The sequence below is a fragment of the Aythya fuligula genome, chromosome 5 (assembly GCF_009819795.1).
Source record: "Aythya fuligula isolate bAytFul2 chromosome 5, bAytFul2.pri, whole genome shotgun sequence".
Taxonomy (NCBI): domain Eukaryota; kingdom Metazoa; phylum Chordata; class Aves; order Anseriformes; family Anatidae; genus Aythya; species Aythya fuligula.
The window spans coordinates 19,443,519-19,460,505 of NC_045563.1; the positions used below are offsets into that span (position 1 = coordinate 19,443,519).

Sequence of the window (16,987 nt, forward strand, 5' to 3'; positions counted from 1 at the left end):
AGCTGCTTGAGTTGGCACAGGTTGCTGTCGTTTAACCCAGCAGCAGCTGAGTACCACAGAGCCCTTCAGTGGGTCCCCTGGCCAAGTGGGATGGGGCAGAGAACTGAGAAAACAAACAAACTAACAAACATAAAACGAAATAAAACAAAAACTCAGAGGATATGAAAGGGCTGGTGTTGTGTGGAGCAGGGCCTGGCAGTGCTGCTCGGGCCCAGCCCTGTGTCTGCTCGCCGCAGCCTGTCCTATCGGCCTGCCCTGGCTGCCTGGGGCTGGAGCTGCCTGGGGCAGAATGCGAGAAGCCGGAGGACCCGGGGTGGAGAGCAGCACTGCTCTGGCACGCTGTGCCAGAAGAGCAATGCCCAGTGTCCCGGCCCTGCGGACGGACAGGGCTGCGATCATGGCTGCGCTACTGTGAGGCGCCTGCACACCCGGCACACACTTCCTCCTGCCCCAGCACCGGGCTGCACACAGGGACACGGGCAGGGAGGGCTGGGCCCCTGCTGCTGGCCCCTTCTACAGCTGGGGGCTTCTGTGCTGGCCCCACAGCAGTGGGACCCCCCAGCACCAAGCTACGTTCTGTGGGTACCCCTGTGCCTGCTGCTAGGGTCAGGCTGCCTTCTCCTCCTCCTCCCACTTTAGGGCTCCTTCTTTCTGCCCCTAGCTCCAGAGGCACAAGTAGCCTCTTTGGGGTCTTTCTGGGTGATGCCCAGGCCACAAGAGGTCCCTAGTGTCGGACAGGAACCTGTGTAGGTGACCCATTCCCCCCATGGACGGTGCTGCAGCTTGGTGCCCTGAGGCTGAAGCCTCAGCTCTTAGCCCGTTGGCAGCATCCCCACTGCTGCTCAAAGCCACGATGCTATCGCCAGCAGCGCAGGTGCCCCAGCAGCTGCATGAAGTGAAAGCCACCGTGTCCCTGAGAGGGGGAATCTGCCCCCCTTGTGCCCTGTGCCACCAGCCTCTGCAGGGGCTGGAGATGTCCCTTCTGCACATCTTGAGGCCAGCGCAGGGACCTGATTCTGCACAGTGAACCCCGGGCTGGTTCCAGGTGGGTCAAGGCGCCCCCCCCCGACACAGGCTGAGTACTGGGGTGCTGAGGGAGGCCATGTTCTGAGGGAGGACCCCATGCTGGGGATAACCCTGTCCCCACGGGGACCTGCTCTCCTCAGGCACAGCCCCAACCCCAGCTCAGGGGGACACAGGAGCCAGGCAGGCTGGCTCCCCTCAGGGACATTTGGGTGCTGAGCCCCAGTGGGGAGGCGGGGGGGTGCGTGACGCCAGAAGCGGAGCTGAGTCTCATATTTGGGCACGGAGCAGGTTATTGGAGGCTGGGCCCCGGCAGGCAGCAGATAACCCTCCTGATAGCGGCTCACAAGGTGCCTCCGCCGCCCCCATTGGCTCCTGCCAGCGGGGGCTGCCTATATATCCCCCTCCCCGGCGCGGGGCTGCGTCTGGCACTGGGGGCAGGATGGTGCCTACCAGGGCACTGGGGCTGCTCCTCTGCGTGCAGCTCTGCGGGGGTGAGTGGTGGGGCTGGCCGTGGTCCAGGGTCTGGCTGTGGATAAGTGGTGGGGCAGGGAGCAGCTGTGGGGCAGGCATCCCCCGGGCTCAGCAAGGTCCCTGGGGTTGCCTGCAGGCAGCGGGGAGCTGCGGCTGGTGGATGGTGGCGGGCGCTGCGCCGGCCGCGTGGAGGTGAAGCACGAGGGCGAGTGGGGCTCCGTCTGCAGCTACGACTTCGACTGGGACCACCGGGGCGCCGGCGTGGTGTGCCGGCAGCTGGGCTGTGGAGCAGTAGCCCGGGCGTCCCCGTACGCCCCGTTTGGGCAGGGCAAGGGACGCATCTGGCTGCACCCAATCTTCTGCCTTGGAACAGAAGCTTCCTTGGAGAACTGCCCTCACTTTGGCTGGGGCAACCACTTCTGTGGTCATGAGTGGGACGTGGGGGTAACCTGCACAGGTGAGGTGGGGTGGTGGTGCTGGGGATGCTGGGTCAGGATTACAAGTCCAGGACTGAGTCCTGTACTCGGTGCAGAGGCGTTGGAGCTGCGGCTGGCGGCTGGCAGGGGACCGTGTGAGGGGAGAGTGGAGGTGAAGCTGCGGGGACGCTGGGGCACGGTGGCGGACAATGCCTGGGACATGGAGGACGCCGAGGTGGTGTGCCAGCAGATCGGCTGCGGCTCAGCTGTTGGCGCCTACCACAGCTCTCACTTTGGACTAGCAGAAGGTTCTATCAGCTTGGGCTTTGTCGACTGTAGTGGGACTGAGAAGACCCTCTGGGACTGCAAGATTCGAGGCTGGGGACCATACCACGCCCCTCACGACTACGATACTGCTGTGGTGTGCCAAGGTGAGTGCTGGGGACATGCGGTGCTGCAGGGAGCCCCCTCGTCCGCATCCCCCCCAGGAGCCCTCCTCTCGCGGCAGGGTTCTCCCGTCTGGCCGGAGGGGACGGCGCCTGCTCGGGGCGGCTGGAGGTGCGGCAGGGCCGGGCCTGGGCCACCGTCTGCCACGGCCACGTGGACCTCAAGGCCGCCCAGGTGGTGTGCAGGGAGCTGGGCTGCGGCACGGCAGTGGCCGTCCCCGCTGCCGGCCATTTTGGGGCAGCAACGGGGCCGCTCTGGGACGGCGCCTTTGAGTGCAACGGCAGCGAGCCACTCCTGGCCAGCTGCGCCCGGCGGCCGACCCACGGCCAGGCCTGTGCTGGCCCCGCTGCTATCGTCTGCTCACGTAAGTGCTGGGGCCGCTGTCCGGGGGGCCGGGGCAGCCCCTTGCAGCGTGGGGTGCCCCGGGGGGTCCCTGCCCTGCCATCCCCCCAGCGCCCTCTCTGCGCCGCAGCCTACACCGGTTTCCGTTTGGCGGATGGCGGCTCGGGCTGCGCCGGGCGGGTGGAGGTGGAGGCGCAGGGGACATGGGGAGCGCTGTGTGCCAGCGCCTGGGACCTGCGCGACGCCCACGTCCTGTGCCGCCACCTGGGCTGCGGCCCCGCCGCCTCCCTGCCCCCAGGAGGCCATTTCGGGACGGGCACGGCGACGGGGCCGCTGCGGCGCGATGCCCTGAGCTGCAGCGGGAGCGAGCGGCACCCGGGCGAGTGCCCCGTGGCGCTGCTGGGGGAGCCCGCCTGCCCCCCTGGCCATGCCGCCGCCGTCAACTGCTCAGGTGGGTGCAGGGGCCGCGGGGACCCGTGGCAGGCGGGGAGCAGCGCCCGTCCCCACGGCACGGCCGGGCTCTTGCAGGCGCCGCTGAGCCCCTGCGGCTGCTGGACGGGGAGAGCCGGTGCGACGGGCGGCTGGAGGTGGCCACGAGCCCCGGGGCCTGGGCCCGCGTGGCTGCGGGGCCGGGGGACGACCGAGCTGCCTCCGTGGCGTGCCGGCAGCTGGGCTGCGGTGTGCCAGAGAAGGTCTACGCTGTGCCGGCCGCCAGCTCGGGCCCCGTGGAGCTGCAGGAGCTGCGCTGTGCTGGCACCGAGGAGCTCCTGGCGCAGTGCAACGCCTCGGGGCCTGCCGCAGCGCCCGGCCACAGCCCCCCAGAGGCGGCCGTCGCCTGCTCAGGTGAGTGCGCCGGGAAGGGCCGCGGGTGCCCAGCGGGCGCCCCCAGCCCCATCCTGGCCCTCCCGTGCAGGCAGCCGGCGGCTGAGGCTGGCGGGCGGCCCCGGGCGCTGCGCCGGCAGGGTGGAGGTGTACAGCGAGGGCACGTGGGGCACCGTCTGCCAGGACGCCTGGGACCTGCCAGATGCCGACGTCGTGTGCCGCCAGCTGGGCTGCGGGCGGGCCCTGGAGGCGCCCGGCTCGGAGCGCTTCGGGCCCGGCGTGGGGACGCTGTGGCCGGGTGCCGGGGGCTGCTCGGGGACGGAGGCGGCTCTCTGGGCCTGCCCAGCCCCGGCACGGCGCGGCTGCCGCCGGGGCGGCGGTGCCGGTGCCGTGTGCTCAGGTGAGCACTGTGATCCCTGAGCTGGGTGGGGAGCAGGCCCCGCTGCCCGTGGGGTGCGCGCTGCCCCACCTGTCCCAACGGTGCCGCGACCCCCCCGTCCCCTGTTGTTGCAGGGCTGCTGCGTCTGGCGGGGGGCAGCAGCAGCTGCAGCGGGCACCTGGAGGTGCTGCGCGAGGGGACGTGGGGCCGCGTGTGCGCCAACGACACCAGCCCCGCCACAGCTGCCGTTGTCTGCCGCCAGCTGGGCTGTGGCACCGGGGGGAGGCTGGCGGCCGTCCCCGCACAGGGCTCGGTCCCCGCCTGGCTGGGCTGGGTGCGATGCCAGGAGGGGGCCCCCTCGCTCTGGCGCTGCCCCTCGGCGCCCTGGCACCTGCAGTCCTGCGGCCCCGAGGGGGTCGCCCACATCGCCTGTGACGAGGACACCGAGGACACGAGCGGGGCCACCAGCACTGCAGGTAGCAGCTGCCGGCACGGGGGTGCTTGCCCAGCTGGCTCTGCCCGTGCCCCCTGCCCCCTGTCCCCTGCCCCTGCTGCCGTGCGGATCCCGGCCTCACGCTGCCCCTCGCCATCCCTGCAGGTGCCAGCAGCAGCAGCAGCGTTGCCCCACTCACAGCAGTGTCGGGGAGCGTGCCGGTGCCCACGGTCCTGTGCGTGCTCCTGGGGACGTTGCTGGGCCTGGCCCTGGCAGCCCTGGCTGTGCAGGCACACCGCGCACGGCTGCAACGCCGAGGTGGGCACTGCCTCGGGGGTTCCCCTGGTGCCCCTTTCGGAGTCTCCATGGGGCTGTGGGGAACAGTGGGGCATGCCGTTGCAGCGTGTACTTCCTTACAGACCCCGTGAAAGCCACGGATGTCGGCGCTGAGGCCGTGTACGAGGAGCTGGATTACAGCCTGATGCCCGAGTACCAGGAGGTGCCCAGCCACACAGGTAGGAGCACGGTTGTCCCCAGGGCCTGGGGCTGTCCCCATCCCTGGCCAAGCACCCACCACCACAGTCTCCACCGCAGGCTCCCTGTCCAAGGGCTCAGGCATGAAGCTGCAGGATGACAGCTGGGATGGCAATGATGAGGAGCTCAGCCCCGGAGAGGCCCCAGGTAGGGGAAAGGGCACTGAACAGGGACACAAAGGCACAAGGGTCAGAGAAGAGGGGCTAAGATCGAGCAGTGGTGCTGGGGAGGTGAGGGCACACGGCCCTTGAGGCTGCGTCCTCAGCCCCGGCCCCTCCTCGCCTGGCACAGCCCCCCTGGCCCAGCCCGGGCACGGCCCCCCGGATGGCTACGACGATGCTGCGGCCGTGCCGGAGGAGCCCCCCGCTCCCCACGGCGGGGACGCCCCGGCGCAGCCCCGCAGGGACACGGGCTATGACGACGTTGACATGGGCACCCTGGGGACAGCACCGTGAGGAGGCCCTGGGGACACGGCTGCAGGAGGGGGCTCCGGCCCCAGGGAGGGCTGGCCCTGCCCATGGGGGGCACCTGTCCCTGCCCAGCCCTCAGCACGCTGCAGAAACAGCTCCATCGGCCCGCCCGCACCCGTGGCCCAACATCACGCCAGGCTCCTTGTGAAGTTTTTCAGCATGGCCTTTCCCTGTGCAGCGCTCTTTCCAATTAAAGCCCCCAAGTGCTTGGAACTTCACTCTGCACCATTCTGTGTCTCTCTCTCTCTCCCGCGTCCATCGTCCATCCCTCGGGGCCATAGGGCAGAGCTGGGCCTGCAGGCACATCCCCATGGCTCTGGGCACGCAGGAAGGATGGGGAAGAGCCCAGGGCCCAGTTCTGGGGCCTTCCTTTGGCCCCAGAGCTGCATGCTCTCCCTGCCAGGATAATGTAGAATGATAGAATCAGAGAATATCCCGAGTTGGAAGGGACCCATAAGGGTCATTGAGTCCAACTCCTGCCACCACACAGGTCTACCCAAAATCTTAGACCATGTGAGTAAACGCACAGTCCATGCACTTCTTAAACTCCGACAGGCCTGGTTCCGTGACTGCTTCCCTTGGGAGCCTGTTCCAGTCATTGACCCCCCTCTTGGTGAAGAACCTCTTCCTGATGTCCAGCCTAAACCTCCCCTGCCTCAGCTTGACACCATTCCCGCGGGTCCTATCACTGGTGATTAAGGAGAATAGGTCAGTGCCTGCCCCTCCACTCCCCCTCATGAGGAAGTTGTAGACCACGATGAGGTCCCCCCTCAGCCTCCTCTCCTCCAGGCTGAACAGGCCCAGTGCCTCAGATGCTCCTCATACGTCTTCCCCTCTCGGTCCTTCACCATATTCATCGCCCTCCTCTGGACACTCTCCAACAGTTTAATGTCCTTCTTGTACTGTGGTGCCCAGCACTGCACGCAGTGCTCGAGGTGAGGCCGCACCAGCACAGAGCAGAGCGGCACCACCACCTCCCTTGACTGACTGGCGATGCCGTGCTTGATGCACCCCAGGGTATTGGCCCTCCTGGCTGCCAACACAACCCCCAGATCCCTCTCTGCGGGGCTGCTCTCCAGCATCTCGTCGCCCAGTCTGTACGTACTGCCAGGGTTGCCCCTTCCCAGGTGCAGGAACCGGCACTTGCTCTTGTTAAACTTCATGCAGTTTAGGCCGCATGAACAGGCTGAGGGAAGGGCACGGCTCGTGGGGACCAGCAGAAACAACGGCACGCAGCGTAGTGTCATTGTAGCCATGCTTAGCTTTGCATCTACTCGCAAGAATGTGCTCGGTGCTGCACAGTAGCAAGAAGAACCGCGGTGTGTGGCCACTCATTGCAAATGGTAGAGGATCAAATCCAGGCAGTGACAAACTTGTGCTCCTCCAAGCTGACGGGAGATCCTTAGAAGCAACTTGGCCTCGGACAGTGCTGTGGCATCTCCATAGTGTGAGGGCCAGCAGCAAATTGGCTTTTATGGGAAGGGAAGGGAAGGGAAGGGAAGGGAAGGGAAGGGAAGGGAAGGGAAGGGAAGGGAAGGGAAGGGAAGGGAAGGGAAGGGAAGGGAAGGGAAGGGAAGGGAAGGGAAGGGAAGGGAAGGGAAGGGAAGGGAAGGGAAGGGAAGGGAAGGGAAGGGAAGGGAAGGGGAGGGGAGGGGAGGGGAGAGGAGGGGAGGCGAGGGGAGGGGAGGCGAGGGGAGGGGAGGCGAGGGGAGGCGAGGCGAGGGGAGGGGAGGCGAGGGGAGGCGAGGGGAGGGCCAGCGGAGTGATTGTTCCTCTCTACTCAGCCCTGGAGAGGCTGGAACTGGAAAATTGTGTTCAGTTTTGTGCCCCTCACTACAAGAAGGACAGGGAGGTGCTGGAACATGTCCAGAGAAGGGCAGCAAAGCTGTTGAAGTGTCTAGAGACCAAGTCTTATGAGGAGCAGCTGAGAGCCGCTGAAAGAGGCCTGGAGAAAAGGAGGCTCAGGGGTGACCTTATCATGCTCTTGAAATACCTTAAGGGAAGTTGAAGGGAGTGGGGGTCTGGCTCTTTTCCAAACACATCGGGTGAGCCAAACTGGCCAGAGGGACACTGCATGCTACATGGCATCATGCTGCACAATAAAAATGGAGAGGGTTGGCTGGGGGGACACTGCTGCCTGGGGACAGGCTGGGCTTCGGTCAGAGCACAGTGAGCAATTGCACTGTGCACCACCTGTTTCAAATCTATATACTTATTTATTTACTGCTATCTTCATTATTATTTTCCCATCACTTTGTGTCCTATTTAACTGTCTCATGACAGTAACCCATGACATTAACCTATTGTTTGTTTGTTTGTTTTTCCTCAGTTGTCTGCCCCATCCCACTGTGGCAGGGGAGGGGAGCCACTGAAGGGCTCTGTGGTACTCAGCTGCTGCTGGGTTAAACGACAGCAACCTGTGCCAAGTCAAGCAGCTGTGCTGGAAATTACCAATCACAACCATCATCTGAGAAAAGGAAGAAGCAAAACCCAGAAAGAAACAGCTCACTACTGCCTTTGTAACCACCTATCTTGAGGCTTAGCAGGCTCCTGTCTGGTCCAGGAAGGACAAGGGCAGGCGACTGCTGTTGCCTCTGGGACAGGTTTTGCTTTCAGCAGCTACTCGCAGAGCACTAATGACAACATTCTGTTCTAACAGGTCCATGTCCTTCTTGTAGGAGGTGCCTTGGAGTTGAACACGGTACTCAAGGTGTGGCCTCACCAGGGCCGAGTACAGGGGGACAATCACTTCCCTCGCCCTGCTGGCCACACCACTTCTGATCATAGCCTGGATGCTGTTGGCCCTCTTGGCCACCTGAGCACACCGCTGGCTCCTGTTCAGCCACCTGCCGACCAATCCCCCCAGCTCCCTTCCCTCCGGGCAGCTTTCCAGCCACTCTGCCCCCAGCCTGCAGCCTTGCACGGGGTTGTTGTGCCCCACGTGCAGGACGCGGCACTTGGCCTTGTTGAACCTCGTCCAGTTGGCCTCGGCCCATCGCTCCAGCCTGTCCAGGTCCCTCTGCAGAGCCTTCCTGCCCTCAGGCACATCAACGCTCCTGCCCACCTTGGTGTCCTCGGCCAGCTTGCTGACGGTGCACAATATCCCCTCGCACCAGGACAGGTGGTGCTGGGAGTACTGGGGCAGAGGAGGCGTCCCTGGGATGCGCTGTGCCCTTCCCTCATCCTGTTCTCCTGGCAGGGAGAGCATGCAGCTCTGGGGCCAAAGGAAGGCCCCGGAGCTGGGCCCTGGGCTCTTCCCCGTCCTTCCTGCGTGCCCAGAGCCATGGGGATGTGCCTGCAGGCCCAGCTCTGCCCCATGGCCCCGAGGGATGGACAATGGACGCGGGAGAGAGAGAGAGACACAGAATGGTGCAGAGTGAAGTTCCAAGCACTTGGGGGCTTTAATTGGAAAGAGCGCTGCACAGGGAAAGGCCATGCTGAAAAACTTCACAAGGAGCCTGGCGTGACGTTGGGCCACGGGTGCGGGTGGGCCGATGGAGCCGTTTCTGCCGCGGGCTGAGGGCTGGGCAGGGACAGGTGCCCCCCATGGGCAGGGCCAGCCCTCCCTGGGGCCGGAGCCCCCTCCTGCAGCCGTGTCCCCAGGGCCTCCTCACGGTGCTGTCCCCAGGGTGCCCATGTCAACGTCGTCATAGCCCGTGTCCCCGCGGGGCTGCGCCGGGGCGTCCCCGCCGTGGGGAGCGGGGGGCTCCTCCGGCACGGCCGCAGCATCGTCGTAGCCATCCGGGGGGGCCGTGCCCGGGCTGGGCCAGGGGGGCTGCGCCAGGCGAGGAGGGGCCGGGGCTGAGGACGCAGCCTCAAGGGCCGTGTGCCCTCACCTCCCCAGCACCACTGCTCGATCTTAGCCCCTCTTCTCTGACCCTTGTGCCTTTGTGTCCCTGTTCAGTGCCCTTTCCCCTACCTGGGGCCTCTCCGGGGCTGAGCTCCTCATCATTGCCATCCCAGCTGTCATCCTGCAGCTTCATGCCTGAGCCCTTGGACAGGGAGCCTGCGGTGGAGACTGTGGTGGTGGGTGCTTGGCCAGGGATGGGGACAGCCCCAGGCCCTGGGGACAACCGTGCTCCTACCTGTGTGGCTGGGCACCTCCTGGTACTCGGGCATCAGGCTGTAATCCAGCTCCTCGTACACGGCCTCAGCGCCGACATCCGTGGCTTTCACGGGGTCTGTAAGGAAGTACACGCTGCAACGGCATGCCCCACTGTTCCCCACAGCCCCATGGAGACTCCGAAAGGGGCACCAGGGGAACCCCCGAGGCAGTGCCCACCTCGGCGTTGCAGCCGTGCGCGGTGTGCCTGCACAGCCAGGGCTGCCAGGGCCAGGCCCAGCAACGTCCCCAGGAGCACGCACAGGACCGTGGGCACCGGCACGCTCCCCGACACTGCTGTGAGTGGGGCAACGCTGCTGCTGCTGCTGGCACCTGCAGGGATGGCGAGGGGCAGCGTGAGGCCGGGATCCGCACGGCAGCAGGGGCAGGGGACAGGGGGCAGGGGGCACGGGCAGAGCCAGCTGGGCAAGCACCCCCGTGCCGGCAGCTGCTACCTGCAGTGCTGGTGGCCCCGCTCGTGTCCTCGGTGTCCTCGTCACAGGCGATGTGGGCGACCCCCTCGGGGCCGCAGGACTGCAGGTGCCAGGGCGCCGAGGGGCAGCGCCAGAGCGAGGGGGCCCCCTCCTGGCATCGCACCCAGCCCAGCCAGGCGGGGACCGAGCCCTGTGCGGGGACGGCCGCCAGCCTCCCCCCGGTGCCACAGCCCAGCTGGCGGCAGACAACGGCAGCTGTGGCGGGGCTGGTGTCGTTGGCGCACACGCGGCCCCACGTCCCCTCGCGCAGCACCTCCAGGTGCCCGCTGCAGCTGCTGCTGCCCCCCGCCAGACGCAGCAGCCCTGCAACAACAGGGGACGGGGGGGTCGCGGCACCGTTGGGACAGGTGGGGCAGCGCGCACCCCACGGGCAGCGGGGCCTGCTCCCCACCCAGCTCAGGGATCACAGTGCTCACCTGAGCACACGGCACCGGCACCGCCGCCCCGGCGGCAGCCGCGCCGTGCCGGGGCTGGGCAGGCCCAGAGAGCCGCCTCCGTCCCCGAGCAGCCCCCGGCACCCGGCCACAGCGTCCCCACGCCGGGCCCGAAGCGCTCCGAGCCGGGCGCCTCCAGGGCCCGCCCGCAGCCCAGCTGGCGGCACACGACGTCGGCATCTGGCAGGTCCCAGGCGTCCTGGCAGACGGTGCCCCACGTGCCCTCGCTGTACACCTCCACCCTGCCGGCGCAGCGCCCGGGGCCGCCCGCCAGCCTCAGCCGCCGGCTGCCTGCACGGGAGGGCCAGGATGGGGCTGGGGGCGCCCGCTGGGCACCCGCGGCCCTTCCCGGCGCACTCACCTGAGCAGGCGACGGCCGCCTCTGGGGGGCTGTGGCCGGGCGCTGCGGCAGGCCCCGAGGCGTTGCACTGCGCCAGGAGCTCCTCGGTGCCAGCACAGCGCAGCTCCTGCAGCTCCACGGGGCCCGAGCTGGCGGCCGGCACAGCGTAGACCTTCTCTGGCACACCGCAGCCCAGCTGCCGGCACGCCACGGAGGCAGCTCGGTCGTCCCCCGGCCCCGCAGCCACGCGGGCCCAGGCCCCGGGGCTCGTGGCCACCTCCAGCCGCCCGTCGCACCGGCTCTCCCCGTCCAGCAGCCGCAGGGGCTCAGCGGCGCCTGCAAGAGCCCGGCCGTGCCGTGGGGACGGGCGCTGCTCCCCGCCTGCCACGGGTCCCCGCGGCCCCTGCACCCACCTGAGCAGTTGACGGCGGCGGCATGGCCAGGGGGGCAGGCGGGCTCCCCCAGCAGCGCCACGGGGCACTCGCCCGGGTGCCGCTCGCTCCCGCTGCAGCTCAGGGCATCGCGCCGCAGCGGCCCCGTCGCCGTGCCCGTCCCGAAATGGCCTCCTGGGGGCAGGGAGGCGGCGGGGCCGCAGCCCAGGTGGCGGCACAGGACGTGGGCGTCGCGCAGGTCCCAGGCGCTGGCACACAGCGCTCCCCATGTCCCCTGCGCCTCCACCTCCACCCGCCCGGCGCAGCCCGAGCCGCCATCCGCCAAACGGAAACCGGTGTAGGCTGCGGCGCAGAGAGGGCGCTGGGGGGATGGCAGGGCAGGGACCCCCCGGGGCACCCCACGCTGCAAGGGGCTGCCCCGGCCCCCCGGACAGCGGCCCCAGCACTTACGTGAGCAGACGATAGCAGCGGGGCCAGCACAGGCCTGGCCGTGGGTCGGCCGCCGGGCGCAGCTGGCCAGGAGTGGCTCGCTGCCGTTGCACTCAAAGGCGCCGTCCCAGAGCGGCCCCGTTGCTGCCCCAAAATGGCCGGCAGCGGGGACGGCCACTGCCGTGCCGCAGCCCAGCTCCCTGCACACCACCTGGGCGGCCTTGAGGTCCACGTGGCCGTGGCAGACGGTGGCCCAGGCCCGGCCCTGCCGCACCTCCAGCCGCCCCGAGCAGGCGCCGTCCCCTCCGGCCAGACGGGAGAACCCTGCCGCGAGAGGAGGGCTCCTGGGGGGGATGCGGACGAGGGGGCTCCCTGCAGCACCGCATGTCCCCAGCACTCACCTTGGCACACCACAGCGCTGTCGTATTTTGTAGGGCTGGTATAGGGTCCCCAACCCCGAATCTTGCAGTCCCAGAGGGCCTTCTCAGTCCCGTCACAGTTGATAAAGGCTAAGCTGATGGGACCATCTCCCTGACCAAATTCGTTACCTTGGTATGCGCCAGCAGCCGAGCCGCAGCCCATCTGCTGGCACACCACCTCAGCATCCTCCATGTCCCAGGAGTCGTCCACCACCATGCCCCAGCGTCCCCGCAGCTTCACCTCCACTCTCCCCTCGCAGGGTCCCCTGCCAGCCACCAGCCGCAGCTCCAGCGCCTCTGCACCGGATACTGGACTCAGTACTGGACTTGGGGGTCCCGACCCGGCATCCCCAGCACCACCACCCCACCTCACCTGTGCAGGTCACCCCGACATCCCGGTCGTGGTCACAGAAGTGCTTTCCCCAGCCAAAATGGAGGCAATCCTGCAAGGTAGTTTCTCCACCTTGACAGAATGGGTGCAGCCAGATGCGTCCCTTGCCCTGCCCAAACGGGGCATACGGGGACGCCCGGGCTACTGCTCCACAGCCCAGCTGCCGGCACACCACGCCGGCGCCCCGGTGGTCCCAGTCGAAGTCGTAGCTGCAGACGGAGCCCCACTCGCCCTCGTGCTTCACCTCCACGCGGCCGGCGCAGCGCCCGCCGCCATCCACCAGCCGCAGCTCCCCGCTGCCTGCGGGCAACCCCAGGGACCTTGCTGAGCCCGGGGGATGCCTGCCCCACAGCTGCTCCCTGCCCCACCACTTATCCACAGCCAGACCCTGGACCACGGCCAGCCCCACCACTCACCCCCGCAGAGCTGCACGCAGAGGAGCAGCCCCAGTGCCCTGGCAGGCACCATCCTGCCCCCAGTGCCAGACGCAGCCCCGCGCCGGGGAGGGGGATATATAGGCAGCCCCCGCTGGCAGGAGCCAATGGGGGCGGCGGAGGCACCTTGTGAGCCGCTATCAGGAGGGTTATCTGCTGCCTGCCGGGGCCCAGCCTCCAATAACCTGCTCCGTGCCCAAATATGAGACTCAGCTCCGCTTCTGGCGTCACGCACCCCCCCGCCTCCCCGCTGGGGCTCAGCACCCAAATGTCCCCGAGGGGAGCCAGCCTGCCTGGCTCCTGTGTCCCCCTGAGCTGGGGTTGGGGCTGTGCCCGAGGAGAGCAGGTCCCCGTGTTGGCCTCAAGACGTGCATGAGGGACGTCTCCAGACCCTGCAGTGTCCAGTGGCATGGGCTCTCAGTGCAGGTGCGTACCCATGGCCCCTCGGCAGCAGCACGGGTACGCTGGGGACGTTTTCCCCACTCAGGCACCCAGCATCAGCACTGAGCCCATGCAGCTGCTGGACCACCTGCGCTGCTGGCGATAGCATCGTGGCTTTGAGCAGCAGCGGGGATGCTCCAACGGTAGCTGAGGCGCAGCCCACGGGACCTGCAGGGCTCCTGCCAAGGGGCTGCGGCCCCCGTGCTGCTCTGCAAGCCCCGCGCCGTGCTTCAGCCGCAGACCCCGCGGTGGGGAGCAGCGGGGGGCTCCGCGCACCCCAGGGCCCGCATCTCCCGCCTGCACCGCGCCCTCCGGCCGCCAGGGGGCGCTGCCGCCGCCGTTTCGTCCCCTGGCGTCGCCTCCCGCTGCCCGGAAGGAGCCGGGCCGAGGCGGCGGGGCGATGGCGCAGCAGGAGGAGCGGCTGCGGGCGGACGGCGTGCACAAGGAGGTGCTGCGGGAGGGCACCGGGCCCCTGCCCGACTTCCGCGACGGCACCAAGGTGCGGCCGGCACCGCGGGGGGGCGGCTGAGGCCGGGAGGGGGAGCGGGAGAGGCAGCGGGGGCGGTAACGGGAGGATGGAGGCTGGGGGGGGGGAGGCAGGCCCGGTTGCCATGGCGACCAGCGTGGCGCCCGCAGGCCACTTTCCACTACCGCACGCTGCGGTGCGGGGGGGAGGAGGCGCCGCTGGACGACAGCCGGGCCCGCGGGAAGCCGATGGAGCTGATCGCCGGCAAGAAGTTCAAGCTGCCCGTCTGGGAGGCGGCGCTGCGCACCATGCGGCCCGGGGAGCACGCCCGCTTCCGCTGCGACGCCAAGGTGGGGCGGGGCGACGGGCTGGGGGCGGGGCTTAATGGGTGTGGGGCGGGGCTTCAGGGTGGGTAGGGAGTGGGTGCTTGGGCGTCAGGGGGGCGTGGCTTGGTGGGAGGGGGCGTGGCTTGGGGTGGGCGTGGCCTTGGTGGTGGGGGCGGGGCTTGGCCATGTAGGTGGATGGGTTGGTGGTAAGGGGCGTGGTTTGTCGTTGAGGGGCGTGGCTATGCTGTTGGGGGCGTGGTTTGTCTTATATGTGGGCGTGGCTATGTTGGTGGGGGCGTGGTTTGTTGGGGGGCGTGGCCAGCCCAGGGGTGGTTGCACCCCCAGGGTTTGGGGTCCCGGGGCGCCCCCCCCCCCCCCCCCCCTCCTAATTCAGCCACCGCCGCCCCCCAGCACGTGGTGCTGTACCCGCTGGTGGCCAAGAGCCTGCGCAACATCGCGGCGGGGAAGGACCCGCTGGAGGGGCAGCGGCACTGCTGCAGCGTCGCCCAGCTGCACGACCACTACTCGCTGGGCTACCCCGACCTGGACGAGCTGCAGAAGAACCCCCAGCCCCTCATCTTCGACATCGAGGTGCTCAAGGTGAGGACGCACTCAGCGGGCGCGTGAAGCGCTTGTGTGCACCCCTGCCCCCCTAGAGGGTTCTGGGGATTCTGGGGTTTCCCCCCTTCCTGGGGGCACCCGCCGCCAGTGTGACTGGGGGGTGCCGGCAGGTGGAGGAGCCCGGCTCCTACCAGCAGGACCCGTGGGCCATGACGGACGAGGAGAAGCTGCAGGCCGTACCCCTGATCCACAAGGAGGGCAACGAGCTGTACCGGCAGGGCAAGGTGCAGGAGGCAGCGGCCAAATACTACGATGCCATCGCCTGCCTCAAGAACCTGCAGATGAAGGTGGGGCTCCCCGGCCCCTCTTGGGGTCCCCCCCCATCCCTCCCACTGTGCAGGACTCTTCCCCGCTCCTTTTCGTCCTCCAGGAACAGCCTGGCTCTCCGGACTGGATCGAGCTCGACCAGAAGATCACACCACTACTGTTAAATTACTGCCAGTGCAAGCTGCAGTGCGAGGAGTACTACGAGGTGCTGGATCACTGCTCCTCCATCCTCAACAAGTATGAGGGTAAGGAGCCGTGGGCCGTCCCGGCCGGCTGCTACGGGTGCTGGCAGGGCGAGGGGGTGCTGGGGATGCCCCCACGCCCCCCAGCCAACAGCTCTCCCCGCAGACAACGTCAAGGCCTACTTCAAGCGGGGCAAGGCCCACGCGGCGGTGTGGAACGTGGCAGAGGCGCGGGCTGACTTCGCCAAGGTGCTGGCACTCGACCCCTCGCTGCGCCCCGTTGTCTCCAAGGAGCTGCGGAGCCTGGAAGCCCGCCTGCGGGAGAAGGACGCGGAGGACAAGATCCGCTTCAAGGACATCTTCTCGCAGTAGAGCCCGTGGCCGCGTGAGAGAGCGCGACGCTCTCGGACCAGGTTTTTAGATATTCCCCATGTGGAATGTTTTATCGATGTTTATTAATGTTTAATACAAAGTTTACTTATTTGAAGTCATGGGAAGCTGCACGGGAGCTCGACACAGCACGGCGATGCAGCAGCACGCTTAAGCCGCAGTATTAATCAGAGTATAGCAATCGCCGCGTACAGTCGAATTGCAATATGAGCGTGCATCTCCCAACTGCTCACTAGACTGTGCTCGTCGTCACGGTGCCGGGCAGCCCCAAGCGCTACGAAGGACTATGTGGGGTGAAATGAGCTCAAGCCCGCTGCTTTCTTCCATGTTTCTTTTATTTGTTCATTGATTTTTATCTTTTACGTTGGGCTACGCCGTTCTGCATGGGTCTGGCTGAGCTGTTCAGGGCCGTGGGGTCACCAGTGCCAAGGCTGGGCCCCGTCTCTTGCCCCGTCGTGCCTGTGCTGCACCCCACATCCTGCATCGTCACTTCTCAAGGCTGCTGCTATCGTCCCGAGGCTGCGTTTCCTGTGCTACGTCACCACGTCAGTCGTAAATATTTTATCTGAACTAACTGCTTGTTACTGCTATCTATATAAAGCTGTGGTCATGCACTACCGAGATAAACAAAAGTAAAACTCATCACAGACATCTGGCCACTTAGAAAAAATTGCTGTTAGCGACAGCTCAAGTGAAACAAAGTGGCAGGCAGGGCAGGAGCACAAGAGCGAGCCTGGCAAGCCTTGGCCCTGGGGTCCTGCAGGGCTGGACCTGTGAAACTGAGCAGTTTCTTGGTTTGGTAAGTGCTCCACGTCGTTTGTGTACTACAGCTGCTAACGTGTCTAGGGCTGCATGGCTTTACGTCAGGCAGGAGCTTCCACAAGCAGGTGTAAAACCACCGGGCCAGCACCTTCCCTTCACTGCCGAGAGCTCAGCGTGCAGGCAGCGGCCCTGCTGCTCACCCTTGAGCCTCAAGGACATGTGTCCTGTGCCCTGCTCCTCACTGCTCGCCTCCCTCTGCTGCTCAGCCACGTGCTGCCTGCTGCGGCGGCCTCTGAGCCACAGCACGGAGCTGGGGGCACCAGGGCAGCCCCCCCCCGAGGCCCCGGGCTGTGTTTCCTGGCAGGGACACAAAGTCATTCCCCTGTGACGCGTCCCAAATTGCTTACGGCCAGGCCACCTGCCTGCCAGTGCCTGCTCCGCGTGGGGCACCACGTGAGGCCCCGCGTCGGTGGCTCCCTGGGGCCAGGGTTTGGCTGAAGGGGTGGGGGGAGGGAGGGAAGGCGTAGCCCCCGTGCTGGCACAGAGCAGACGTGCAGCAGCTCTGCTTTACATGGCTTTATTCACAATGAAATGAACAGAACAGAGGAACCCTGGTTTGTTGGTTTGTTTGTTTGTTTTTAATCCCAGCCCTTCCCCTACCCCCCCCCCAACAACTTGCAACACCGAACAGAAATAAATACGCGGTCGCAGGGAGGGGGCTGCTGCCCGCGGGGTGCAACCACAACCCCCCCATCAC

The 16,987-nt window shown here is 66.9% G+C and overlaps 1 protein-coding gene across 1 annotated transcript; it reads left to right on the forward strand.

Annotated features, from left to right (window-relative positions):
* The first annotated feature begins 13,619 nt into the window (after positions 1–13,619).
* Positions 13,620–16,042, forward strand: AIP (aryl hydrocarbon receptor interacting protein). The gene is made up of 6 exons (XM_032189145.1): positions 13,620–13,715; positions 13,853–14,032; positions 14,420–14,608; positions 14,740–14,916; positions 15,000–15,141; positions 15,245–16,042. The coding sequence occupies exons 2-6, from the start codon at positions 13,931–13,933 to the stop codon at positions 15,448–15,450; spliced, it is 816 nt and encodes a 271-aa protein (XP_032045036.1). The 5' UTR covers positions 13,620–13,715; positions 13,853–13,930; the 3' UTR covers positions 15,451–16,042.
* The last annotated feature ends 945 nt before the right edge of the window (positions 16,043–16,987 follow it).